At 53.4% G+C, this 27,940-nt stretch overlaps 1 protein-coding gene across 1 annotated transcript; it reads right to left on the reverse strand.

Annotated features, from left to right (window-relative positions):
* Positions 1–1,390: 1,390 nt before the first annotated feature.
* On the reverse strand, positions 1,391–27,915 carry DHRS11 (dehydrogenase/reductase 11). The gene is made up of 7 exons (XM_064523118.1): positions 27,714–27,915; positions 13,730–13,939; positions 8,118–8,212; positions 7,439–7,568; positions 6,806–6,898; positions 5,567–5,632; positions 1,391–4,508 (listed from the first exon to the last, which is right to left on the reverse strand). Exons 1-7 carry the CDS (start codon positions 27,843–27,845, stop codon positions 4,467–4,469), a joined length of 768 nt encoding a protein of 255 aa, XP_064379188.1. The 5' UTR covers positions 27,846–27,915; the 3' UTR covers positions 1,391–4,466.
* Positions 27,916–27,940: the final 25 nt, after the last annotated feature.

A 27,940-nucleotide genomic window follows, 5' to 3' on the forward strand; every position in this document is an offset into this window, starting at 1 on the left:
CTCCGGTGGCCCCGAGAGCCCAGGGTCCTCCCCGGCGGCTGATCGGCTGGAAATACGCCTTCGGAGGGCAAAAACCCGGCCTGGTTACTCACCACACGCTGTATTTGCAACGTCCTTTTCTTAACATAGCGGACAGAAACCGGCTCCGTGTGCGTTAGACGAACCCAGAGTGCTTCCACAGGGGCCGGACGCGCTGTTAACCTGTAACTTTACACCAGGGCACTGAAGCGCAAAATGCTGCTCTTCTAATTACATGGTATTTTATATCTATCTTTTGCTTTCATAAAAGGCTAGAGAGGGGGCAAGTAAGTGGGGAATCTGATCTTTTATGACAGGTGTCGTGAGATCCCTCCAGAGGGAAGTTTTGGGGCTTCCTGGGTTTTATTCTGTGGATTTTCCTGCAAATTTTCCTCACGCAGACAGGCCCCTTTGTGGAACAGGAGGGATAAACTGGCAGGGCAGTTCTTCCGCACAGGACAGTCTCCTAAAGTAGAGCGTTTTACAGAGACAAGCACAAGTGTTTCAGTCCTTTTTGTACTGCATCGACAAGCTAGGTCAGGCCTCAAAAATACTGTTCTACAAATTCTGAGATCTAAAACAAAATCACGTTTTTTCTGCCGCCTTCCAGAGTTTGAACTGCGCTCACGTCACTTTCTCACCTCTTTCTGCACATCCAAAAGGACTGAAACCCACAAAATGAGAGCTGAGATCAATCACCTGAGCTCTGGCGGATAACGTGATTCCTGGAGGTGTAATTTTAAGATAACTGATGACATTTATCACCTAATAGGAGAGAAGGAAAGCACAAGAGTAGCAAATAGCATGCTTTTAATTCTACAAATGCTTTCTACCTATTTACAAAATTTCCAAAACATCTGCTCCGAATCCAGTAACTACATTTGTCAGCCAATTCAGCTATTCATTTACTCATTCACCAAAACATTGCATTTTAACGGTTGCAAACCTGCGTTCAGCACTGTGCAGCTGCACGTGGACAAGCTGAAAGCTGACTGGGAAATTAAATGCCTTCAATTAACAACAAAAATCCGGCTTGCTTCAAAGGCAAGCGCAGGAGACAGAAGGAGCTCAGCCCCGAGTCCGTGCAGCAATACCGTCTCGTCCCTGCGCGGCTCAGCCAAACCCAGCCTTGCCCGGTGGCCTACCTGGGGACTTCAGGGAACCCCTGTGGGTGCTGCTCCCTTTGAACATGGACACGGGTCATCCGCGAGACAACTGGGTGCTGTTCTGCTCTAGAAAGCAACAAAGGTTTTTCCCATGATGAACCAAAATCGCGTATTTCTGTTTAAACTCGTCACAAAAGAAAGGTTTAGCTGTAAACGGTAAAAAGGGCGTTAGGTTTTAACACAAAAACTATTTGCAAGTAAAGAACTACAGCATGCCTCTCTTTTTATTCTTTTATTTAACAGTTAACAATTAGAAACCTATTGATAAATTACACAGTTTGCCCTCCTGTTAGGGGTTTTAATGCCTCAGAGTATGTTGCCAACCCTGTCTCAGCCCAGGAAGATGGCTCGAAGTGCTGGCAGCTTACGCGAGACAGAGCAGCCAAGCAAGCGTGCCAAGCCCCTCCGCGGGCCGCGCTTTGCGTGGGAAGGCGGCCAGAGACAGGGAGGTAACTGGCAGCAGGAATTATTCCCTAAAAAATGCCACATTTGAGATGGAAAAATATACTGGATATCATTTCAAGGACAACAGGTTATTTTATAGACTTGCAAAGGTTACAAATGTTGTTGGGGAAAAAATCTGGCAGGGCTGCACGTCAGCCAGGTTGTATTTGCAGGGAGTGACTACCCTGACTGGCCCTGTTTCAAGGCCTTACATCTTAAGCAATTCGCTCTAAAGCCTCCTTCTACAGAGCAGAAAGATAAAATTGGGTCCCGCCTCAGCCATGCATTTCAACATCTGCTTAACTTTGCACACAGTTATGGCCACCAATTCCAGTGTTGCACCTGTGCTTCCCACACCTTTGCTCATTCTTTTTCCTGCTCAGAATTTCCTAATTTCTCAATGTTTTTTTGGCCTTCAACTCCTAGTTCAGCCACCTTCTCTGGCACCTTCTTTTAAAAAGACAGCACACACAGAGCACAGTGCGCCTGCTGAATTTCAGCGACAAGCTCCTGCAAAATAAACCCTGGGGAAAAAACACAAGCACAGGCTGTTTTCCTATTAAGCCTAGCTGAACAACACAGGCGTGCTATAAAAGCACACACAAAAACAGTTGTGCTTGGACCTTCCCTAGCCAAGTGCCTCCAAGCTGAGCACTGCGGTGGCACCGAGACCGACGAGCTTTTCCAGGCACTCTCCGCTGGGGCAAGGATTACTGGCTGCGTGCAGACCTCGGCTGGCTGCTCTTCGTGGGACATGATCTAGCGCAGTACCGTGGGTGAAATCCAGCCCTGCGCAGAGCCCCCACAAAGCCGCTGCCTCGGCAAGGTGGAGGAGGGCAGTGCATTAGTGTTAGACTTAGCCCCAGGGCAGGAATTTCACTCACAGTGAATTAAAAGGCCAAATGCAGAGACAAAGCTGTGTGTACTTGATGGTAGGAACGAGCTGAGGGACAAAGAACAGACAGAAAACACCATGAGCGTGTATTTATAAAGAAAAACAAAAGGGAGGGACAAACTGGTTTTGTTTTACCATTATCAAGGAATGTTTTACCGGCTTTCTCCTTGTATCCTGCTACAGTTGCTCACCTTTGGCACAAGGAATTCTATGTATCACAAGATTTAATTAATAATAATACTTCATAACAACACTCAGCACTTACATAGCGCTTCTCATAGTCAAAGTGCTTTACAAACAGCTTGTGAGTCCTCACAACACCCCTGTGAGGTAGGTAAGTATTATTATCCCCATTTTACAGATGGGGAAACTGAGGCAGAGAGGTAAAGTGACTTGCCCAAGGCTATATAGGGAGTTGAAACTCATGACATAATGGCCTGATTTTGCTCTCCCCCTTATGGCGGTGTACCACAGACGGACTCCCGTAAAGCCACACTATAGTGTAAGCAGAATAATCAAAATCAGGTTTCTCAGGCTCCCAGTCTTCCACTCAGATCAATTGACCATAACTGCTCCACCTAAAACAACAGGTCCACCTTCAGAAACGCTACAGGAAATTCATAGCACAGCAGGAGCGAGTCTGCAATCTTAAGGCAAGGTGTACATTAACAGCTCCACAGCTCCATATCAAGTTGGACTACCTGCAGATGCATCATTTGCCACGCTGCAGGAGTCCAAATACAGCAACTCAAATGGTCCCTCAGCTGTGCCTGTATCAGCTATGGGGCTGATCTCTTCTCCTTCAAGTTAGAGTAAATCCAGAGCAAATCAATGGGGCTGCAACAGCGCAAGACTAGTATGAGATCTGAACCAGACCTTTTACCTGCTGCTTTGTAGGCAAATGCCTCTGCTAACATCTGTTCATTTTGGACAGCTTCGGCATGGTTCATTTCACTCTCTCTCTCTCTCTCCCTCTCTCTCTGAGTTTTTCTCTCTCATATAAACAAACTTGCAATGTTTCCAACTCCTTAGTCACCAGCACCAGCATTTAAACAGCACCATACATCTTTCTAAGACTGATCAATATTTCCAAAAAGTGTCAATGCATGCAAATATCAAACATACAAAAACATCGAGAGTGCTGGGACATGATACCAAGGATAGAGGTGATTACAAGACAGCACACAATTTTTATTAAAAATACCAAACAACTCACTCGTACTGTAACTATGCCACTTAGATGATCATTCTCTAACCTGCAGAAATACAGGTACTTACTCCTCCAACTATCTACCTACCTACCTAGAAAGAAACAGAAATAGCAGGCACACACATTTATACTTCCTCAAACTTGGCAGGCACTATTCATCTGAATGGGAAAGGAGAGTTTGGTGGGTGGGGGAGTGTGTATATCTGTTTGAGGACAGTGGGGTATGAGAGAAGTAGAAAATATCATGTGCATAATTACCAAATAAGCATCGAACTGGTGGCAAGAAACCCCCAAATTAGATGGATTCATGTATGACATCCATTAATAACCTGAAAACATAAGCACACCGAAGCTGGCAAACAGCTTGTGCCACTTCACCTGTGTCCAACCACAGCATCAGCAAGTAAGATCAAACAAACCTCAAAAAGAAAGCAAAAGGAAGAATAAACCAGCCTGGAGACGACAATCTTCCATAAACCCACTTCCCTGCATTATTTTCAAATACATTTTACTCTTAAGCAATTTCAGAAAGGAGTGGGTGAGAAAGATACCCACTACTTTTTTTTTAAACTGGCTCAGCACCAGCTCAGAGAGAGGGAGAGAAAAAATAATTCTTCAAACATGATCCTTGGTACTCAATTAAAACGTTGCTAGCCAGCCGACAAAACCCTAAATTGTCAGAGGGTTCGAAGTGGAGTGGATACACGATGCTGCTCACGTTCCTCTTCGTTTGCTATGATATCTGCTCCGTGGGCCTCATCTGAATATCTCCAATCTAGAAGAGACCAATGTATGTTTTTACTGGAGCACTGAAGTACATTTTAAATCCTACACCAGGTACTTACATGCTGCACCACTACAGTAGAGAGCTGCACACGAAGAGAGCCCCTGTGACTAGAAATGAGCCCCTTAAACTGAGCCATTAGACAGAAATGAAGGTAAATGTGACTGTTTTGCCTTTAGCGGAAGGGATAAAAGCTTGAGTATATGCAGAGAAAGAAAAGAGTGCAAGATGACATTGGTTATAAGCTCTCGTGGTTCGAGGCTTAAGTTTGCTCCTGCTCGTAGAGGGTCAAGCAGCAGCATTGCTTGTGAGTGTGTTTCTCCATACTGGCCTACAGCAGGACTTATGATCATCCTTTCAAGGCAAGAAGGCCAGCTACAATCAGAGCGAGGACACCAGAGGCAACGGACTGATCAAACGTCAAGACAGCTGTGTCTTGCTCCAAAGGAGCAGAGTTCATGTGAAGGGGTTGCTAAACCCCATGGCCAAAGTCTGCTTTTGCAACAGGGACTTTTAGGTGGGGCCCCAGCCCACATCCTAAACTTTGAGACTGTTCCTGCCTCCTCCTGGTTCCAACCCAGCAAAGACGGTCACTTATTTGTTGCTCCACAGGCGGGAAGAGCCTCTGGCAGCATGAGCAGCTTGCACTGCTCCGATGGAGGTGCACAGCGCTTGGCAGCATCAGGCCCAATACTTTATGTGGCAAGTGGCAGAACCTGACCCAGCTGCAAGAAAGTCAAGTTTCAGGCAGCACCATCCAAATGGGCAAAACATGCCCACGTCCCTCCCGTTCCCCCCACTGCACCCAGTCCTCTGCGGTCACAGCAGCCTTTGCTGGATACAGACCGTGAGCAGCCCGAGCAGCACTGTCCCAAAGCTGCCGTTAAGGGAAGTTTAAGCAAATGTGATCACTGCTAATCCGGAGCCCTGGCCCTGCTAAGCACACAGCTGATACAGGAGCTGCAACACTGATGAGCAAACATCAGAGCAGCAGTTACCCTTCCCTCCTGCAGCCACCCGCAGAGTCCACCACTCCAGCCGCAGCTTACCTGTACATGAGGTGGGGCACTGAGGACATATATGACAGCATTAGCCATATCTTCAGCTTTGAGACACTGCAAAGATAGGACAGAGATTGTCTCAGTCAAAGGCCACCGCAGGAAATATTAACCACAAGATCACTCCTTTGCTAACCATCAAAAACAAGTTTTGACAGTCTCACTGGGGCATGTCAAGAAAAGATGCAAGTGAGCAGGAAAAAAATAACCCATTAAAAATTTAACAAAGGTGGTGCCTGGCGATGATATTCCTGCATTTGCTGTTAATATTACTGCAAAACGCTTTGAGGTGCCTGCTGAAACTAAGATCCCCCAGTGCTGGGCAGCAGAAACAGAGGGATGGAGATGGTACCCCTCTTCAAGAGCCTTCAGTATACATCAGAAGGAATAAGGGAAGGCAGCAAGGCTTGCCAGGCACATCAGGGAAGAGCAGAGAACAAACCCCACGTCTCCTCCTGCCAGTCACGAAATCCAACACCCTCTCTGTGAAAGAGCGTTGGGGCTTTCTGGGAGTCAGAAATCGCCCCTCCAAGACATGGCTAGGAAATGCTTTTGTTTTTCCCTCAGTCAGTATAGATGACCAGAATTAAATAATTCAGAAGAGACTTTCCAGGTGTCTCCTAGGACCAGGCTAAGGGGATGTGCAGAGGATCAGCCGTTCGGCCGAGAACAGGGGGCATCATGAGGATGGGAACAGCAACAGAGCTGTTCTGGCTCCCAACCTGGCTAGGCTTGTTGGGAAACTACCAGCACAATCATCCGATGAGGTCAAGCACTGCCATCCTTATCGAATGGCACCAGGAAAGCACAGGAAATAACACACTAGCCACTTGCAAGGCAACATGCTCTCACAGTTCCTCTCGACCACCCTCGCGCAGGTATGCCTGCCTGTTATGCCTCCCCTTCAACAAAGAAGAAGCCACAGCCTGCAAAATATCAAAGCTGGCTGATTTACTTACAGGAAGATCTAGATATAAGGAAAGACATAGGGAGTGGGAAACTGCCTCCAATTACAAATCTGCATAGTGTGTAAACATCAGTGCAAAATCTGAGGTTTGAGCCTATGGGTCCAATTCTGCTGAAGTGCTGAGACTTTCCGAGGATGCTGACTATATCCTAGAAAACATTCAGCACTCTGCAGAACTGGCTCCTCGCGTGATTAACCAGGAGAGAGATCGTTTAACTATGATCAGAGCCATTTCCCTCAGTTTCCATTTCTCCACGTCCTACCCGAATGCTCTCATAGGTGGCAGCAGCTCTCTCTGGGTCATTATCATGAAGTTTAAAAGCAAATCCTGTTTCCACCAGTCCCGGAGATATGCACTGGAAGAGAGCAGAGCACATCCTAATAGGATTTGTAATTCCCCTTCAGGAAAAGGATTAAAAAAAGAAAACTTCTTAGCACTGAAATAGCCAGAAGACCACCCCTTTACCATTGTTCCTCTCCCCCTGCCCTTTGTCCTAGGGGAACAGTTTGAGAGAGCAGATACTGCCTTAATGAGTGCTGGCAGGGCATCTCTGGAGAACCACTGATGGGTGTACTTTCCTCTTCATGCCACAAAGGGACGGATAAGCAGAGAAAATGACAGAAAAGCTCACAATATGGATTAACTGCTGGACGTGTCACTTCTGAGACGCAAGGTCTGCGTGAGAGCAAACGGCCCCAGCTGACTGCTTCCCTCTGCGGCCAGGAGTCCCTGGAACATGACTCCCGCTTTGTGCGCCCCAAAAAGTTTAACCTCCGACACACCCGAATGCTGCTGCCTTGACCATTTCCCAAAGGAAAACCCCTGCCCCGTAAAGCACGCCAGCTTTCCACCACCCACGAAAGCAGCAGCGAAGAGGAAACCCCGCGGTACTCACTGTAGCTCGTATATGAGTCTTCGCTTCCCTGAGCTCTTGCCTGAGCCCCTCCGTGAGCGCCGTGACCGCATACTTGGTGGCACTATAAAAATGCACCACCGACTGTGGCACGACACTGTGGCCATTCATGCTGAGGAGAGAGAGCAGAAAGGAAAGTGCTGAGAGGAGGGAGGCAAGCTGAGGGCCTAGGGAAGAACCAGCAAAATACTCAAAATTTAATTATTGCCACCGTAACGACCACGGAGAGAGAAAGAGATGCCGAGATGAACGGCTGCATGAGGAATTCCCCTCTCCCACAGTCCTCCGTGGGTTATGGGATGCCCCGACGGGGCTGAGCTCCAGAGAGAGCAAACGTAGCTGCCGGGGAACGGGCAACGGGGAGGTGCATCACCAGCAGCTCCTCTCAAGGCAGCTGCTTTCTGGAGCTGGCCAAGAGGTTTCGAACTTCAACCATTGCAAATGATTTTCATTACGCTTTTCTCCTGGGTTGGGTCTTTGTTGTGTTTGCACCAGCAGAGGCAAAAAAAAGAGTTTTGAAAATCTGAACCACCACAAACCTTGAAAAAACCCTCTCTGGACACGCAAGGCCTCTCTGAAAGGTCAAAGCTCCCACCAGAAATCCTCTTAGGAGCAAGCGGGGGGGTCCACATGGCTGATTCCATACCGCACTCCCACTTACCTGTTAATGTTAATAATATGCCCATCGTCAATGTTTCTCTCTTTCATGGACTGATAGGCCTCTCGGGTGCAGATGCTTACAGCCATCACATTGACCTGGGGGAAGAGGAGGGGGCACTGAGATCAGCAGCGCTCTGCCCAGCACCTTTCCACGTGCTCCCGTGCTCCCGAAGACGCAGAGGCGGGTTACAGACCCCAGCGCCAACATCCCGCAGCAGCGATGGTTGGACCAGCCCGGGAGGATGCTGCACAAACCACGGCCGCCCTGAACCAAGGAAAGCGAGGACGCGGCAGGACCGAGCGCCGGCCCTCTCGCCGCGCTCGCAGCAGAGCCGTGCACAGGAGAGCAAAACCGCTCTCGGCAGCGCCGGACCCGACACCCGGCAATTCCCGTTAGCGCCGACAGAGGGAAATGCACGTACGCACACCGCATCGCGCTGGGACCAAGATCAGGGCTGCAGTAACGAGGGGTTTGGGCAGGGGAGGCACAGGGGTCCAATTCTGCAAGACACGCCACCGCCTCTGCCCAAAATACATGTATTTAACTGTTTACAGGTAAGCGCGAGGGCCAGGTTCAGGTTCATGGAGAACAAATCCATTCCCCCACGCTCAGCACCCTGCCCAGGAGACCAAGCTGTTTTGTACAGCATGGAGCACACCGGAGTGTGGGCAGCCAATGGGACGCTAACAGCAGGTAATTAGGTCAGATAGTTAATGAGGAAACCCCCAGATGCTGCTTGTCGGAGAGCCAGGCACTCGAGGTACCGCAAACCACGTGGCCAGCAAAGAGCTTCCCCCGGACGAGCGAAGCCAAATTCGCACCACGCCACAGAGAGGGCCAGCGCAGGTAATCCCAGAAGACACGAAAGCCACCGACCTGGCACGCTGACTGCTGAGGATTCGCTCAGCCCTAGCTGGATAAGCCACGGAAGGAAGGACAAGATAACGCATCTGGTCCTTCAGCGCAGCATCCAGAGCTCTCCAGGCTCTTGCTCTTTGGACTAGCACCCTGGTTCAGTTAAGCTCAGCCACATCACCTCTGCAATACGCCAGCTTTAACGAGCAAATGCCCCGACTGTTTCCTGGCCATAAAACGGAGTCAAAGTCTCCAGGAAGAGGGCGGTGTGGAAATTCCCCCGGCTGGCATATGACAGTACAAAGCCCCAACGGGAATGTGCGTGACCGATGAGCCTGGTAATCTGCAAGCCATCTCCGCAGCAGGGCTAATCACTCAGGTCGATAATGTTTTAGTTTTAAAAAAGTGGCTGGAAGGTAGAAAATATTTGCTAAATCCCTCTAGAAAGGATGTGGCAACTTCAGGGCAGGACACACTGGCAGGTCACAGCTCATGGTAAGTCACTTTGCTAACAGTATCAGCAGGCCAGAGGAGCCCAGAAACACCGCTGCAGACGAAATAACCGGCAAGAACTAAATTTCTGATGAATCAGAAATCAGTTGCAACCAGATATGGGAGGAGCGCTGGGAACAGGGCCATGTGCACAGCAAACGTAGGGATACACGAGAGGGCTGGCAGTCACCTCCGTGAAACTTATAAACAGGAACGAGACAGACTAACCCGAACTTGCGAGAACAAAAGGGCACGCAGCCGCAGTGGAGGAGCATTGGTTTGGAGAGCAGGAATTAAAATCCACCCCCTCCGCCTTTTAGAGACGTACTTACGGAGCAGCACACTCAGATGGGGTCAGGAGGGGGATGCTCCAGTCCCTGCTTTTGTCTCAGTCATTAAGCCTTGTTCTTCACCGGAGGCCGGGTTTTGTCTTAGCAATAGATAAGTAGCGTGCTCATCTGATCTTACGTTAACATGGAGCACCCAGGCAACACAATCCGTATAGTCATCGCCTCCGTCCAAGCGCGCTCTGGTTGAGCGCAGTCACTGCCGGCTACCTCAGCCATCGTACCTGGGCCACGGAGATAAATCCCCCAGCACCTGGCTGAAGATTCACCTCGGCTGTGCAGGGCAGAAAGCCAGCAGAAACTGCACATGGCAACCACCCCGACACTGCAGCAAAGCCCAGACCAGGCAAGGCTTTCACAGCTTCTGGATTTCACAGCAACAAGGTCAAGGAAAGCGGGAGTAACCTGCTCCGGTCCGATATAACAGCCAGGGGAGGAACCAGTCCTTTCAGGTGCAGGTCTTGGCCGAGACGTCATGGCCAGCAATGCCCCTGCGGTGCTCCCTGCCTCAAGAAGGGCTGAAGCCAGGAGAAACGGCGTCTTTGGGGCAGAGTCGCTCCCAGGCTCCACGCCGTGTCCACAGGCTGCTAGAGGGTAACATCAGCCTAAAGCCGCGACCAGGGCCCAGCTCCAACGCTGTGATTCACCCTCAGCAATGCCTCCTTGTGTGGGTAGAGCAACAACATTTTGACAACTTCTGGCAGAGCAAGATGCTAATCAAGAGCCATGTGAGCAAGCCCAGAGCCCGTACGATAAGCCAGCCTGGCACAGCAAAACCACCATCTGGAAGGCAGCAGACCTGGGATCGACTCTCAGTCTTCTCCCAGCAGCGCCCGCAGGATTTTGGAAACCCAATCCCATTTCAAAATGCAACTCAGGCCACTTAGGAGCCTAAAAACATGCCTGGAAAATGAGCAAGTCTTAGGGCAACATCACTTCTAGAAGCAATCTAAAGGTCGTTCTTACGGATCTCCATGCAAGATGTTTTTCAGTGCTTGTTTCTGTTTTGAGAACAAAAGGTTCAAAGGTCCCTTAGCAAAGATGGCCAACACAACACATCTGCAGTCTGCGTTTGCACAGCACGTTGCACAATACAGCAGGTCTGTGACTGCACACGTGTGCGCTAGGAACAAGTCACACTTTCAAGTAATTTATAACTTTTATTTGCCAGGTCGGGAAAACAAAGGAACCTTTTGGTGGAAGTACCGGGCATTTCACTTCCCCCGTATCAGGCTTTTCAAAGGCATCACAACGAGTATCCTAACTTCCAAGTATGCATAAAAATTCAGCTTACAGAAAATACGTCTATTCTTCTTGCTTTTAGACACCATCTGTGCAAAAAGCCACTGGCCAATGAATAATGCCAAGGAGAATCAAACCCAGTCACCCTCTACAACCGGGAGCGGATGTGTGCCACAGCCCTTTGCACCTGGAACGGAGCAAACGGAGAGCTCAGCTCAAATTCCTGGCTGTGAAGGTCAGCAGGTAAAACGTGAAGGAGCTGCCCAGATCCCAGAGCCCAAAGGCAGTGTGTACACAGCACCCGGCCCCGGCTGCTCCCGCGCGAGCTGGGGATGGCTGGAGGACTTTGCTCCAGCCGCGCACACGGGCGGAGGAAGCCGGGGAGCTGCTGGCTGGCAGCCCCGGGCTCGGCACTGCCAGAGAGCAACGGAGCTGCAACTCTGAACCCGAGACTGCAGCAGCCCAGCGAGAACAAGCGCCTACAGATTCCCCCTCGGGAATAAAAAGACCAGATGATAAGAATCCGAAACATTTATATATCAAAAAAAAAAAAGAAGAAGAAGTAGTAGTGTTTTAATGAGTAAATGATAACACTACTTTGACTGGTAGATGTACAGCAAGAGGTTTTACGGAACAGGCATGCTGAGAGGGGAGTCTGGGAGACAACAGACAGCCTCAAACCTCATAAAAAATGCATGGAAACAAAAATCGATTTACCAAAAAGAAAAAATGCCTTTAATTTAAGGCCCTAAATGCCTTCCAAATCAATAGATCAATTGCTGTTTAGAAATTTTCCCTGTCTTGCAGCCCAGAAGTACACTGCAACACCGCGGCTGCCTCTCGAAGCAAACGGTGCTGCTCACTAACACCTTCCTCCAAGAGGCCTTTGGAAGAAGCCCTCCCTGCTCCTGCTCAGCTCTGCAAACCCCCAGCAACCTTCCCCAGCCCGACTCTCCGAAAGCTTCAGAGCTCGGAGAAGAAATGGTCCTGGCGAGCGTCTCCCTGGGGCTGCCGTGCCACGGCGAGGAGAGCTGTCCGCGCGGATCCTCCCAACCCCGCCGTCAGCACGCTCGAGAGCAAGATCTCCAAGCGGGGAGGTTGCAGCGACGACAGCGACCAAGACAAGGAGATTGCAAGGCAACACGCAAGGCCGGACTTGCAGCAAGATGACGCTGGGAAGCGTCCTGCTTTACACCAGCTCCGTCTCGGCAGCGCTTTACTCGATTTCCCTTAAAGCCTCCATGGCAAGCGGGGTCAGAGAGACGCGTCTGTGCGGTGACCCAAGCTGGGCATCCCGCAAACGCCCGGGTGGGCGGACAGAGCCGAGCAGAGCCTGACCTGGCTGCAGTCACGACAGCGAGCAAAACCACCAAAATGCTACAAAGTACTTAATTAGCCAGGATAAGGTGGCTCTCACCGTGGCAGCAGGAGTCTGTGGCCTCTGCTCTCGTGCCTCCCTGTTTTGCTTTACGCAGCCTCCGAAACGGCTGCCGGATAGAGAGCCATCCGCCGCCAGCTCCAGGCTGAGCCATCAGCACTCGGAGCAGACCCTGAACCCGCTATCCATGGAGAAGGGCCAGGGGGTCACGGCAAAAGATGGAGAAGTCCCGAAAAGACGCATGTCTCAGCCCGGCAACACCTGGGTGGAAACACTGCCTGTAAACGGCACGATGCATTCGCACGCTCCTGGTGTGCCGCGCGAAACCGGCTCATCCCCACGCAGCTCTAACCAGACCGTGGGCAGAAAATGAAGATATAAAAACAAAAGCCTTACAGCTTCCTAAGCAAAAGAGAATCTGCCCATTTTACAACCCATCGCTATAACTACTTAACAGGATTAGCTAGAAAAGTCAGTGCTTGGCATTTAAGTTCCTATTTCGTTTAAGAAAAAATGAGGCTCCTTACCTTTTAGAAAGCCATTGAATGAAATGAAAAACATGACTGAAAGTAATACACATCTTCATACCCTAAGGTTGAAGCGTGCGGCTCAGCAGCGCGCGATGGCTGTGCAGTTCCCAAGGGAAAGACTGGGGAGAGCTGATAAACTTTCAGTCCTCATTTGAGGGGCAACAAACCTGGGCCTTGCCAGAGCCAGGTGGAAGCAGGCCCTCGGCTCTGCTCACGCGAAGGGAACAGATGAGCACGACAGCGTCGGGGCCAGCAGAGACGCTGGGCTCCTGGGGACACCGCGGTGCCTCGCGGCAGCACGGAGCCCTCCCCGGGCAGCAGGGCAGCTCCCATCAGGTCCTCATCTCCTCCAGCCAACACGGCTACGTGGCAGCGGCTCACAGGACGCACAACACCTCTCTGCCGACAAAGAGCTCCTTACGTTTTAGTCCTTAGACTTACTTTAACTGCGGTCCAGTTAAACACAGAAATCGAGCAGTTAAACACTGCAAACCCTGGCATGCAGCAACCCATGTGTTTTATTGCACAGACAAGCGGAGCACGGTTTAGGCAAGCCGGAAGCCAACGGGAAGGCTCTCCCTGATCTGAGCGTTTCCAGCACCCAGACTGATCAAAAAACAAAGAAGAAAAATTGTGAAAAACATTTTCCAAGTGCCTTGAACCAATTCCCACAGGTAGCTGTAGTTTAAGGAACCCAGCGGCAAAAAGCCGGGCCGTTGCGGAGACCTTTGCGAGCGCAGCTCCCACCCCCCCGGCAGCACTACTCACGTCTATCATCGTCCGCCAGCCCTCCGTCCTCCCCGAGAGCAGGGGCTCCGGGCGAGCCAGCCCCGCGTTGTTGATGCACACGTCAACCCCCTGGTGAAGGGTCTTGATGGCGGAGAACATGGACAGGATCTCCTCTTCGTTGGACAGGTCGCACTTGTAGGGGATGAGGGTCCCGGGATAACCAGCGCTCTGGCATTCGGCTGCCAGTTTCTGGGGACGAGAGAAAGGAAGGAAGACGACAGCCATCAGCATCCTCCTCTCACGCACAGACCTGTGAGACCGGCCGTGCTTTTCGTTATTCCTGCTCGCAGGAATATTCCTATTATAGATCCGGGGGAGAGCAAAGCCAAAGTACTGCAAACACCACCAAGGCCCAGCGTTCATGCCAGGCCCCATCCAAGCACAGCCGGAGACGGCTGTTCACAAGCCTGAAAAGAGAAGCAATGGGAACAAACCACCCCACGACCTATGGAGGCTGCAAAGCCGGACGCAAAGTGAGCTCGGTGCTCTGAGCACCGCTCTTGCAAAGCCTGGCACCAGCCCTCCCTCGGCCTCTGCTGAACGCAGACTCCCCAGCTGCGCCGCACCACGTCTGCGGGGAAAAACGCGCCGAGCCCCTGCCCAGGCCCGCTGCCTCGGCAAACCCAAGCACGTGGCGGCAGGAGACGCGGTCCCGCGCTGCTGACTCGAGTTGCATCTACTTTGCAAACGTAGCTGATTTAGGCTGCACGCAACCGCCCTCGGGGAGTCTTCCCGAAAGACACCCGCGCTTGCAGACTGCAAGAGGCCATGCCCAGCCGCACGGCTGCCACCGCAGAGTCCTCTGCTGCTGCAGAGAAACACGACCATCCGAGAGCAATTTCTTCACCAGCAACGATCTCCATCACTGCAGAGGGAAGCAGTCCCCCACCACCGCCGAGAAAAGGGAGAAAGGCCAGGTCTGGCGGGGAGCAGGTCTTGCTCAGAGCAGCGTGCGGGTGAAACGGGGCGGGAGGATGACTGCCGGGAGCCGGGGAAGCTCGGGCACCCCTGCGGTAACCGTCGCCCAGGGGTCAGGAAGGATTCGCTGCTCAGGGTAAAGCGACAAACCTATCCCTTGTCAAAGCATGTTCAACCACTGCCATCGACACGGGAAAAAAGAAGAGGGCAGAGTGTTTCCTCTTGCACAGAAAGCCCTCTTGGACACCTCTGTGCTGGGACGTTTTCCAGCAGTATTTTCTTGCCTCTTGGCATTGTTTCCCCCCTGCATTAAAAGGCAAAACTTCATAAAGCAACAGCAACACACTCTGGGAACCACAGAAACCGGCGTTTGCTCATTTTCCAGCACAAACGCTTCCGAGAGAAGCACCATCCGCTCCATCATCCACCTCTGCAGCGGGAGCGAGGCCTTCCCAAGCGATGCAAACCACCCAGGCCCCTTCCAAGCAACGGCTTCATCCCCACGTATGCAAGGGGGGGCACGCTCCTCGCTGTCTGACCCTCCCTCCGGGCACGCGGGGAAGGAAACCTCTCGGGGCAAGCGGGCAAACCAACCTCCCCGGGGCCGGTTTTACCTCTCATCGCTAGAGCAGGAGCAACTTTCCAGCCCACCACCCAGACGCTGCCATGCCCAGCTCCCCCGCGGCTGCTCCTGCGAAGCCGCCGCAGACCAGCCACCTCCCCTCGGGGGCTTCGGGGACCCCCACGGGACCTCCATCGGCTCCAGCTCCTGCGCTCGCACCAGCCACGTGCTTAAAAACACATCCCGGGGTTAATAAAGCACGGCAGGCTTCCAGCAAGGTGGCACTGCGGAAGAGTCAGTGCAAATGCTCATTTAAAATAATAATAATAATCTTTATATATATATATATATGTATGTATGTATGTATGTATGTATGTATATATGAGGGTATATACACGCGCTGGAGGGGGTCGGTGGCCGACGCAGGCCGTGAGTCTCCCGCTCTGCTGCGCGGATAAAGGACGCGGCCATCGCGTGCTTTACAATTCCTCATTAGCCATTAGCAATGATTATTCCAAGCATCCAGATCTTTTATCCAACTAGATGATACGAAGCAAAGGCAAGGCCGAGAGCCGCTGCTAACGACGCAGCAGCCACCGCGCCGGGCTCTCCGGAGGACGCCCTTCCCCTGACGCTAATGAGAAGCAGCGTCTCGGCTCTGATGTGTCAGGTCGGAGACGGCGACAGCTTCCAGCGCGCGGCGAGAGCCACGTGATGTCTGGTTTCTGCAGAGACGGGCTCTGGCTACGAGAGCCCGCAGCCTTTTCGCCAACGTGACATCTCGGCGGTGCAATAAAACGGGTGGCCTGTCACGGCCCCGCGCGCCGGAGGAGGATGCTGAAGCAGCCCCGCCGCCCGGACCAGCGCGCTGGGCTGGGACGTGACCTGCCCCAAGGAGAGCGGGAGCGACAAGCCGGCGCGTCCCAGGTGCCCGTCTCCTGGGGCATCCTCCCGCGGAGGAGGGCGGACACAAGCCCGGATCTCCAAACCCCCTCCGAGTCCAACGCGCCTTCACTGTAACTGCTCTGGGACAAACGCCACTGTTAGGGCAAGGATTTTCAACCTTTCTCAGTATCTCAAAACACTGCAGAGGTGTTGCACGTCCCTGAAAAGGCTTTTCTGATCTGCCCTCCACCGCTCTCAGCAGCGGCCCGCAGGTCCCCCGGGCTCCCGCAGATCCCAGCCTGAGCCCGGTGCAGAAGCTGCCGCACTTGCTGGGCACCACTGCAACGAGGGCACTGCGGTCACACAAGAGTCATCGCTGCTCTCGGAAGCGAGCGGGAAGGGGACGGACATGCCGAGCTGGGCCTGGAAATCGATACCCCAACAGCGCCGCGCTCCCCAGAGAGCCCCGCGTGGGCTGAGCTCGGCAGCATCGCCGCCCGACCGCGAACAAAGGTGCCCCGGGACCGAATTGCACCTGCCCGCAGCCTCCCGGGGGGGTTCCGCTTGGCGATACATGCGGTCTTGTTCAGTGAGGTTTGGGAAACATACACTTTTTAAAAGCTCAGAATAAACACTTGGGAAAACAGTTTGGGAACCGTATGCAAGAGCAGCATTTAGAAAATTAAAAGCAGTATGAAGGGCTGCTGCAAGATGTTAATCTGCTCCGGGGATGGGGCCTTGCTTGCTTCTGCAAGGAGAAAAGGAAAAAGGGAAAAGGGAAAAAAAGGGAAAAGGGAAAAAAAGGGAAAAGGGAAAAAAAGGGAAAAGGGAAAAAAAGGGAAAAGGGAAAAGACAGGCAGGTGCCCATGTTCTTCATCACCTGGCATGAAGGTGACAGCTTTAGAGCTCTCTCCCTCTTGCTGCCCCAACCCAGCTCTCCACAAAGGCATTCCTCCCATTCCCAAGTTACATCCAGCCCATCCTGCTTCCCGAGGAAACCTCGTTAGCTCACGGTTTCGATAACCCCAGAGAAAGCTCCTTCTCACAGCTGGCCACAGAGATCTGCCCACAACTATCCCCCAGATCCTCCTCCTCCTCCTCCTCTCTGCTTTCTCACTGCCTCAAACGGGAGTCAACGTGGGTCCTTTCATTCCTCAGGCTACGCTCGTGCTAACAAATTCCCTTTGGAAACGGAGAGCCGCCGACAGCCGCGCCGAGCCCGCCGCGCTTCGCACGTCTGCAGAACAAAGAGGCATCACGGGCTCTTCAAAGAGACGTCAACCGCGGGCGAGTTCGCAAGAGACTTACGTAAAGAAACACTATGAATTAGCTTGCAATATTTTTCCAGAGCATTAATTAAACACCCAATTAATGCTCATCCCATTTTAAGCACACCAGCAGGGGCGAAGGAGAGAAAGAAAAGCTGTTTTTCCAGGTTTCACGGGCAACCTGGGAGTGAGCAAATCATGCAACACGGACACGGCTGAGGGCCAGAGCACCTGCAGCAGCTGGAGACGCAGATTTGGGACGGGAGCTAAGCAGCTCTGCACCCCACCGCGTCGCTGGATGCTCGGGAACGCAGCCAGGTGCCTGCTCTACTCGTACACATGGGAGAATATAACATAAAAAAGAAATAATTATAGCACACGTTAAAACATTTGACCCTCATTGCCACGGATGCAACCCCTCGCCTCTGTAATTCTGGCACACTAACCAGTATAAACGCAGCACTGGGCAAGTCCTGTCCCATCCAGGCGAGATCAGCTTCCCACGAAGGGCATCTGACCGATCAGCGTGATTTAGCGAGCCAATATCGCGGCACGCACTGGACACACGGGGCGCGATGTGCTGCTTGCTCAGACACCCGTTTTTCCATCGACATCACTGCGATTTATCTCTATTTGCAGCAGCGTTGAATGAATGAATGAACAAAAAGAAGGTGACAAAAACCGAACACCTACACGTAAGGAAGACAAAGCAGGACACCTGCTCATGATGTTTACTGTGCATTATTTAGTTGCCTGTTTTTAAAGGTCTTGCAAGGATGCCTCATATTTATGGGCTGTTTTGCTCGCGTTAAGAATAAGCCAGTTCTCCCAGGAAAGGGTTAATGCTCTTTACGCACAAGACACTGTAAAGGGCACAGCGCCGCGCATTGAGATTCAGCCCCGGTAAAAGGGTTTTACAAAACTAATTGATATAAACATTTAAGGGGACTCTTAAAGAGATGAAAAAAAGAAGAGAAGAGTCACATAGCGCTTTATTTGGCAAACTCTCCTATTAAGTTCAGACACATTTAGTTCAAAGAGATTAAAGCCAGAAGAAGCCATCGGGTAATTTTTAATGTGACCTCCCAATCATCACAGGTACTCGCATCCGACTGATTTAGCTTGTGCCCAAGTACCCGGCTGCACCGAGACACCAGCCGGCGAGGAACCGAAGCCATCCCAATTATTTTTGCTGGCGGAAGGAAACGAAGGAGGGAAAAAAACCTAACAAACGGCATCAATGGTGAAAGGAAACCGGAGCCTTACGAGTCGTTTCATTTTACTGATTGGCAAGTTTGAAGCCTCTTTAATTAAGATTTAATATCAGCACAGCAGCATAGTAGAAGACGAGCTATACAGTGAATAAAGCACTGGACCAGATCCCATCCCGGCCGTCTCCGTGGCGTGCTTGGTGACCGCGGACGAGAACTCAGAGCCCCGTCTCCTCGTTTGCAAAACGGAGATAACGACGCGGAGCCCCTTCCCGAAGCACCCAGGCACCCGGGGCTTTTTGCCTGCCTAGGAACACGCAAGGTTATCCCTTCGTGTTTCTCCCAGTGTCTTTTGCCTGCCTGCAGACAGGGCCTCCACAGGAGGCTAAAGAGAGTTCTCAAATGAATAAAACAGTAAAGTGACTCTTTCTCGCACCCTCAAGCTTTAAATCAATGCTTCTGCGTGTTGTTTGCAAATCGCTGCTGCTCAGATCAGACCATCTTCTGCTCCCAAATGCAAGGAGGAGCAGGGGGTACCGTGGGGAAAGCCTGGGAAGCAAGGCTCAAACGTGCACGGCATTCAGCTGGGGGCACCGGCACCAACTCCTACTGCCGGGGAAGAAGGATTGGAGACTATTTTTGGAGAGTTCACCCAAAGCACATCTGAAGTACAGACTGCCTAATTAGGGAGACCGAATTTATTACAGAACTTTATTACAGAAACTGTCGCGCTCACCTCCTGCTGCTGGCGAAGGGAAGCGCGTTCACAAGGTGCACAGAATTAAAGTCCTTGTATATGTTTTTCACCCTGCATCATCCTGAACGTACTGTGCAAAGACTCACCGGTGGCACACAAAATCAGCACTCATATAATACATAATTCAGAAAAATTAGATGTTGTTCTGCGAAAGAGAAGGGGAAAAAACACTGGAAATTTCTTGGACTGATTTGTTGTCTATGAACTTCCAGCAACGAGAAGCAGAAGTGGAAGGAGGCATCTGGGGGTATCAGCCCCAGCCAGGCAGTCGGCACCGCGGTCGCTGCCGGGCTGCAGAGCGCGGCAAGGAGGGGAATTGCATCCTTGCAATAGGAACGAGATATTTCATCTGGATTTGTTGAGTGGCCACTAAAGGGGCTTGCGCTTGTCACCGCTTTCATCGCTGCTCCAGCTACGTATTTTGCATGGGAAGTTTTAACCCCTGCAGGAGCAGCCAAATCCCCCGGTGCTGTGAGAAATCACAGCCTCAGAGATGCTCGTAATGACGTGGCTTCATGTTTACTGGATATTCCCAGGTTTTCTCCCCCCGTGTCTCCCGCAAGCCCCATATTGCCTTAAACTACCGAGGCCAAGGCCAACCCCGCAGAGGTCCGATCTCTTCCCGGAGGCGCGAACGCCACGGGTTCGGCCCAGCAGCGAACGTCACACCGGCCATCGCGCACCGTCCAAGTTCCCACGCCGTTCTCCCAAGCCGAAACCATTTTTAAGGGTCTGAATCAAAACCTGCCAGAAGGACAGAAAATGGTCCCCCTTCTCTTCCCACCAAGCACCATCTCACGTCCATGGTTCAAACATGGCCCGGGAAGTTATCCGGCTGGTTTTATCTCGGGAATTTAAGCTTGACTCCCTGTCTGGTTGAGCAGCCACGTCTTCCTAGCGCTGGTAGCTGTCCTTCCCGGCTGCTGAAGCATCGCACTGCTTTTTCCCGAGCCCTCTCTGCCGCCTGTACTTTTCAGTTAAACATTCAAGCCATTTTTTTCTAGTTCACTTAATTTTAAATTTCTGGTTTCGCGCATGCAAGTCAAATCATTCCCTCTATATCGCCCTGAGTGTCTCTGCTACCTTAAGGCATTCAAACAATCGCTCCTTATGTCAAGGCTGAAGGCACTTCTTTTTTTTCCCCTTTTCTTTTCAACGCTTGCTCAGATCACGCTGCTACACGCTGCAGTGGGGGAGGAGGAAACAGGCTGCTCCTGTTGTCACAGCTCATTAGAGCAATATTTCTTGCTTATTCCGAGGGGTGATTACCCAAAAATGAGCCTCGCGTGTACCTGCCCGCTCTTCAGCTCCAAAATGCCCAACGCAGACGGGCACATAGGCGTTTTCCTTCCTCGAAGGACTCCGACACCCTCGTTAAGGCCGAGGCTCGTGCACCGAAACGGCACGCGCTCCTCGGCCAGCCGTCGCCCGCCGGAGCGCGCAGGGCCGCGGGGAAGGCCGTGCTGCAGCAGAGCGGGGATTCCTGCACCGCGGTCCAGATCGCCGCCTCTCCGAGCACGAACTTCCAAGGCAACCGTGCAACGCGTGCATCCCGCCGCGCGCGGGCTCCCGGGGCAGAGCGAGCCCCGGCTGCAGCCCGGGTACCGGCACGGCCTCCCGCAGCATCCCAGCGCGGGCGAGCGCGCTGCCTCCGCGCTTAGGGAGCTACGGGGCTTTTTAATTAAATCAGACCCTGTCTATTCCCGCAGCAGGCAATGGGGAAGGTCCTCGCAGCGGCCCCGCGCAGCAGCGGGGCAGTCCCAGACCCCTATAGAGGCAGCCAGTATACGGGCTGCTGCTCTCGAAACGGCCCCGCGTGGGGCTCTATAAGGACGGCAGCTACAAAGCAATGCCGAGGCTACGGAAACGCAATAAAACCAAGGGGGAAGAGCGCACACCTGATGCACGGCCACCGTCTAGGAAGCCAAGCGCATACGTACAGCCCCTTCCCTTGTCCCCCTCGATGCACAAATACAACAACGATGCTGGATCAGCCGAGGCAAAGCCGAGCATCGATCGCTCCTCTGCAATAAAAGCGCAATGTGGCAGCTGGACTTCCCCGAGTTCGGCCAAAACCTCGCTGCAATGAACCGGGCTTGCCAGCGCGGCGACGGGCTGGACAACACCTGGACGCTACCACGGAAAGGGCTGGACAGCAGGTCCCTGCCGCCGGATCACAGGATCAGCCTTTTCCCCTTCCAGCGCTCCGCAGCGCAGCCCTTTTTTCCCCTTTCAAGTTTCCAGACGAACCCTCTCCTGAAAAGAGAGATTAGCACGCGCGTGTAAAGGAGCCTTCGCTCACAGGCTCCTCACATCGCCCGGTAGCAAAACTCGGATGACAAGCCCTGAATTTTAATACGCTCCAGATTTACGACCCAGGGACAGGCGCGACCAAGGCGTCGGCGCACAGCAGCACGGCCGCAGTCGGAGCAGGGAATGGCTACAGCAGGCTGCAATTTCATCGCTGAGCAGCGAATGCAGCTGCGAGTGCCGCATGCGGCGGTGAAACACCTGCACGAGTGCCGCACGCCGCATCCGCGCTGGTGCTAACCCGGAGTCAAGCCTCAGCAGTCGCAGATCCGCATCGGCGTAACAGAGAGAAGAGTCTGGCCGAAGGAGCAAAACTGCGGGTCCCCTGCTGCTGCACCTCACCCTAAAGCACCAGGTCAGGCTTAAAAGCCGCCCAGGAGCAACCGAGGCAAACGAATGATACTGTCAGCAAGGACATCGCTATTCCTGTTTCTCGCACAGATTAAGGATCCCTTCCGTATCTATCAGGGAAGGACCTGGTCAGGGACAAGTGGCAATAAAGGCACCTCAGAGGCCTTGAGTGGCCAATGTCACGAAGCCAAGGCCTTCACCAAACACAAAACAAGCCCTTGCGGAGGCCAAGGAAATTCTGAAGGTCATCTGCTTAAAAGCAGACCGGGTTTCAGGGATGACCTGCCTGGAAGTGCTTCTGCTGCCTTAAAGGACAAGGAAAAAAGGATAAAAAAGGGGCTGCCCCGCTCTGTCTGAGTTCGTGCAACCCTTCGGCCCTCCCGGCCGCCGGGGACGCGGGTGCCGGCGGCGGTGCAGCCTCTCGGCCCACGTCGCGAGCGCCTGGGGCTGCCCGGGGTGCGGACGCGCTGCCGCCGAGCCGCGAGCTTACGCCGGGCGGGAAACCAGCGGGGAGCTCCGGGAAGGACCAGGAAATAATGTCGCCTCCAGGCTCTGGGTGCGATTTGCGTGCAACGTAATTAATTCCCGCATTTGCACACCGTGAGGCGATCTACCCGCCTGGAGCGCCGGGGGGGTCGCGGGCCTCCGGCATCGCAGCGACGGGCCGTCGGGGATGCTCGGCTCGCGGGAGGAAGGCTCCGTCCTTGCTCCCCCTCCCACGCAGACGCGGCTTGGCTCAGGGAAGGGAGCGCTAACCTCTTCGGAGATTGCACCGCTCGAGCCTGCAATCGATAGCTCAGCTTATCAAGGGCTACTTCTTAAGCAAGACCTAACCTTGACAATGCAGTCCCTGGTTATAAATGTTACCTTTGATCAATAACTGTCACAAATGCATTAGAATTAATCGGCTAAACCTTGTAATTTAAGCCATATTTTATTGCTTCCTGCACAGCTATCTCCCCTGCTCCTCTCAACATAGAAAATTTTTTTTTTAGAGCACAACATCCAGCGTTAAGGCTCTCCAAACCCGGCCATCGCTCACGGAGGCCTCCCCTCCCCGCGCTCGCCTGGGCCGTCCCGCTTTCCCGGGGCAGCAGCACCGAGGAGCAGGGCGTCTCGCCTGGGCATCCCACACCACGGCCCCGCGGGTTCGGCTATTTTTAGCAGAGAAAAAGGGCTGCCGGGGCCAGCTGACTTCCCACAGCACTCCGAAGGAGTCTTTCCCAAGCGATGAATTAACAGCAGAGAGAAAAAAATAGAATAAAGTAAGTGACAAACACCCCCGGCCACCGCACAGCAAGTCATCAAAGGGGCGATCCGGCTGCCGAAGGATTTCTGGGAAAACCGAGAGCAGCGGCACCAGTTCTGCCCCACGAGAAAGGACGCGCTGCCCGTTTCGCGGGCGATGCTTCCCCCGACCCGGCCGGTCCCTGAGGACGACAGCAGCGCCGATCCTCGCTTGCCAAACGGGCGGTGAATCCCAAGCAGCCCCGGTGCAACGCTTGCGCAAGCCACGTCCGAAAACCCTCGCGCGGGCCGGCCCGTCGCCCCGCGAACAGGGACGCGGCCTCACCACTTTCTCTGTTCTCCATGCATATAAAAGCAAATATATGAAACACGATTGCAATGTAAAAATTGAGCTGGTGTCACCCATCGAGCCAGCAGCGTGTCCCGTAACCACGGGGGGATCCTCAAGGTCAAGACGAAGCAGAAAGAAAAACATTGCATTTCCAAGCGTTGCCTGCAAACAGCGTCCTGTGCTTCGAAGCACCTTCCCCGGCGCGCGGCCCTCTCCCACCCATCGCGCTCTGCTGACAGTAAGTTTGCAGTAAGTTAACAACAAGCTTTCAGGCTGGAAGACTTTACACCATGGGAGTGAAAGGACACAGGCAGCGAGACGCCCCAAAGCCCTGCGCCGGGAGTCGTGCACGAGGCACCGGTGCGGGGAAGCGACCCCGCGCCGCAGCCGCGCTCGCCCTGCTCCGCGCTGCCAGGCTGCCGCGAGAAGCAGCCGCTAAATGCGGATTCCTGGAAAAAGTCAGGAAGAAGAAAGTTACCCAGCCGGTCAGAGCCTTCTTTGGAGGCGTCGGAAGCGATAATCCTGACTTCAAACACACGCAACCATCCGACGGGCAGCAAACGCTCTGCAGGACCATACGCCAGCGAGGATGCGACAGCTGATAACACCTCTCGGCTTCTCATTCAAAACCAGCTTTCAAGCCAAATCATCTTGTGGCGTACAGGAGTAAAAGCAAGCCATTTCACTTATGTTTTATTTCTCTCAGTCTGATTATATAAAAAAGCCACTGTCGAACGACCCGCGCAAGCATCCTTCATGCACCAAATGGGTAAAACGAGCAGGAACAACCGGCAACGGCGGGCTCGGCCGCGCGGTGCGGGTGAAGGAGGGCCGCAGGTGGGCCAACGCCGTGTTTTAAACAGCCACAACCAGTATTATTACAAGGGGGAGAACTAGCTGCCAAATCAGGCTTTTTACCGTGCCCTGCACGTAAGATGCGACAAAAAAAATTCCGATCTGATTTGGAAACACGAGGAAACGCCATGCCACTCAAGTCAGCTGGAGCCCCAACCCAACAAAAGTTGTTTGCGCTGCTTTTCTACAGAGCCCCTGGAAGAAAAAACAGACTTTTGCAGGTTTTTTAATTCATTCCAACATACTTCTATTTCAAAGTCAAGTAAAGAGCACTGGACTCATGACACGGATTTAATATCAAAAGCACAACTTTGAGATTCCTTTGTAATCTCGCTCCAAGCCCTTATCTGATTTTCTGAGAGATGAAGAAATCTTCACCTAGTATTTACAGCCCGAGTTAAACTCCCCACCAGACAACAAACTCTGTGTCACCTGTTTATAGTAGGTTGTAAAAAACGCAGAGCATGGTTCGAGGCAGTTTACCTCGAAGCGGATGACTCTGGAGCATAACATTAATGAAAACAAACGCTTTATGCTAGAGACCGAGTCCAGTATCCCTGTTCCGTTTTTAAACCTTAGCATTTATGCTCTTTCCTTTGCAAGGGGGCTTGACGTATATTTTGGGTTCACTCCTCTGCACACCATTATCCACGAAAGCCTCCCCGCATCTCTTCCACTCCTCGGTGTGCTCAAAGCCCCCGGGGCGGCCGGGAGCCTTCCCAGCAGCCGGCTGGCTCGCAAAGCCGGCCCCGCTCTTCGAGACGGCTCCGCGCAGCCGCGTCCAAAGTCCCAAGTCCCAGCGTGAGCTCCATAATCTGAAACCTGAATAACTTTTCTTTTTTTTTTCCTCCCCCCGGCAGCTCCTGGAGGAAAGCGGCTGCAAGCAGCTCTGCTCCGAAGGCACGGCGGGGTCCGTACGAAACCCCATCCGCACCGACATGGGCGTCCCCGGGCCGGTCCGATGTGCCGGACCCGCTCCCGGAGCGACCTGGGACCCCCACGAGCTTCCCCCCTTCTCCTTCCCCGAGCAAGCAGCATCCCTTGCATTTTCCTCCTCTTTAAGGAAACATATTGCGCAGTAAAGCAGAACAGTAACAGAGCACAACGCAGCCCAGACACCTACCAAAACGCACGACGGCGATTCCAACGTGACTTGGTGCTCGGGGCGCACGGGAAAGGGAACCAAGCGGGCACAGACTGGCTGCATTGTTCAGCACGAGTTTTTGAGACGCGACAGTAACAAAAGACTTGGAAGATGCAGAATAGCGCGCCCTGCTCGGGACGTTTGTGTACGAGAGCAACCCAGATAAATGACCTGGGCAAACACGCACTGCTTTCTGTGCGGACACAAAGAGGCAAAACCTTTAAAAGAGTCTACTGTCTCCCAAATCTACATTGTGTTTCTGCGAGAAAAGCTTGAGAAAGGAAGGTTTTAAAAACCATCTGTGGCACAGAGGGGAAAACAAAAGTTCCATTGATTTTCATTACCAAATTTCTTTAGGATCTCTTAAAACATTTCCCTTAAATTTTCATACAACAAACAACTAGTGTTGCACAACTAGCTGGAAAAAATCAAACTGCATTGCAGGACACGGCTCGACAGGGACGGTGCAAGGCGGCCCCAGGTGCCCGTCCCTCCACAGCTCCCCGTGCCCGCAGCTGGGCACACAGCTGGATGCACAGCTGGATGCAGCGATACGGATGGCTTCCCCGGTCGGCGAAAACGCCGACGGTCCCTGGCAGCTGGACCCAGGCAACCCTGGCCTCGCTTTTCTTCCCTTTTTGGAGGGAAATGGGAAACACTGGCATTCTCCACCAGATACCGCCCGGCTACGACAGCCTCATCAAGCCAGAGTAAGAAAGTATATTAACGCTGTGGGAAAACCTTCGGAGCACGCTGCCCTTCTCCATCAGCCACAGAAGCCCCAGAGCTGGAAGCGAGCCCCAAAGGACGTGGGAGAAAGCCACGTTGCTGCGTTTTCTCTCCCCGCAGGTGGCTTCTCTCCAATTCGTGATGAAGAACGAGGAAAGTTTTGTTTCTCCTGAAGGTTTCTTTTTTTTTTAGCCCCACTTCTTTGCAATACGAGCAATGTAAAGTCTTGTTTTCTGTGATTTTTGGGGAAGATTTATTCTTGGTGTGGCCGGCTGCATATGGCGAGTCCATCTCCCCTTCGCTAAGGGAATAAAAGCGCTGGATGTTCACAAGGATTTCCCTTACCTCCGCTGTTCAGCAGGCGCCACACGAGGCGACAGCACGGTTTTAGGCTGGCTACAACCGCTCTCCTCCCGCAGACGCTCGGCTCTCGCCCTCGTGATCTCACCCAGCTCCACGCGCACCAAGACCTGAGCGTCTCATGTGACACAAACGAGCAAAATGAAAATAACTTCCCACATCTTCTCACGCTCCGTGAAGCTGCGGTAACGGGTGGCGCAAAGTCACCTGCCTCGCGGGCCCCTTCGGTCCCTCCGCGTGCAACAGGAAAACCCGGAGACCTGCCGACCCACCGGCAACGCCGCAGCAGCGGTTGCGCCAGCCCCGCTGTTTTACCAGGAACGCTGAAACGCGAGGTGTCGTTCTGCAAGGTTTTAGTCCCTGGTGTCACGCAAGAACACGAAAACCTCAGCTCCCTTTTTGGGAAAGTAAATGAGCTTTAGCTCATGGAGCTGCGAAGCAAAGCCTGCAAAGGCATCCAAACGGGACAGGCTATCGCGTAGCCTCTACCTTTGAAATCTCTTTATTTTTAAGCCAACGTTGGGAGGCTTTTGATGCAGTTCTTCAGAGGCTTGAAGTGGGGGTAAGAGCACGTTAAGGACCGAAACCTCACGGTAACGCTAAGAGCATCCTGTCTCCGGAACGGCGTCCCGTCCCGTCCCGTCCCGCATCCCAAACGTCCCGCAGTCCGGATCGGCCCCGTGCAACCGCGGCGCGACGCGAGCTCGGGCAGACGGATGCTATTTTTAAACTCGATAAGGGGCAGCTCGGGCAGCAAAACTAACGCTGCTGCTCGGGCAGCTGCAAAACAACCTTCCCATCCCACACGCACGGGAAAACACCGGCTCCGGCGGGCCGCGAGGGCACGGCCGCGCCACGCGCCTCGACGGGGGCCGGGCCGCCGCAGCGGGGAGGCCGAACGCGCCCTCGCCTCGAGCCTCCCGCCGCCTCCCCCCTCGCCCCGCCGCCGGGCGCCCCAGCCCCGGGGGCTGCCGAGACGCGGCCCCCGGTGGTGGCGGCGGCGGCGGCGGCGGCTCCGCCCGCGGCCCCGGTACCTCGATCTTGTCCACGCTGCGGGCGCAGCCCACCACCTTCATGCCGTGCTGCACCAGCGCCCGCGCCACGGCCGCGCCGATGCCCACGGAGGCGCCGGTGACCAGCGCGACGCGCCCGGTCCAGCGCTCCATGGCCGCGGCCCGGCCCCGCCGCCGCCGCCGCCGCGCACAATGCGCCGCCCGCCACGCCCGCCACGCCCCCTCCGCCGCGGCCACGCCCCCTCAGC

Source organism: Dromaius novaehollandiae, chromosome 19 (genome assembly GCF_036370855.1).
Source record: "Dromaius novaehollandiae isolate bDroNov1 chromosome 19, bDroNov1.hap1, whole genome shotgun sequence".
Lineage (NCBI taxonomy): Eukaryota > Metazoa > Chordata > Aves > Casuariiformes > Dromaiidae > Dromaius > Dromaius novaehollandiae.

What these genes read in the sequence shown, in the direction of transcription:
- DHRS11 (XM_064523118.1), bottom strand. Translation starts at nt 27,845, where the DNA reads ATGGAGCGCTGGACCGGGCGCGTCGCGCTGGTCACCGGCGCCTCCGTG. An exon ending in GCAGCGTGGACAAGATCGAG is followed by an intron (nt 13,940 to 27,713) that starts GTACCGGGGCCG and finishes TCTCGTCCCCAG; the next exon opens with AAACTGGCAGCCGAATGCCA. An exon ending in GTGCCCCACCTCATGTACAG is followed by an intron (nt 4,509 to 5,566) that starts GTAAGCTGCGGC and finishes GGTCTCTTCTAG; the next exon opens with ATTGGAGATATTCAGATGAG.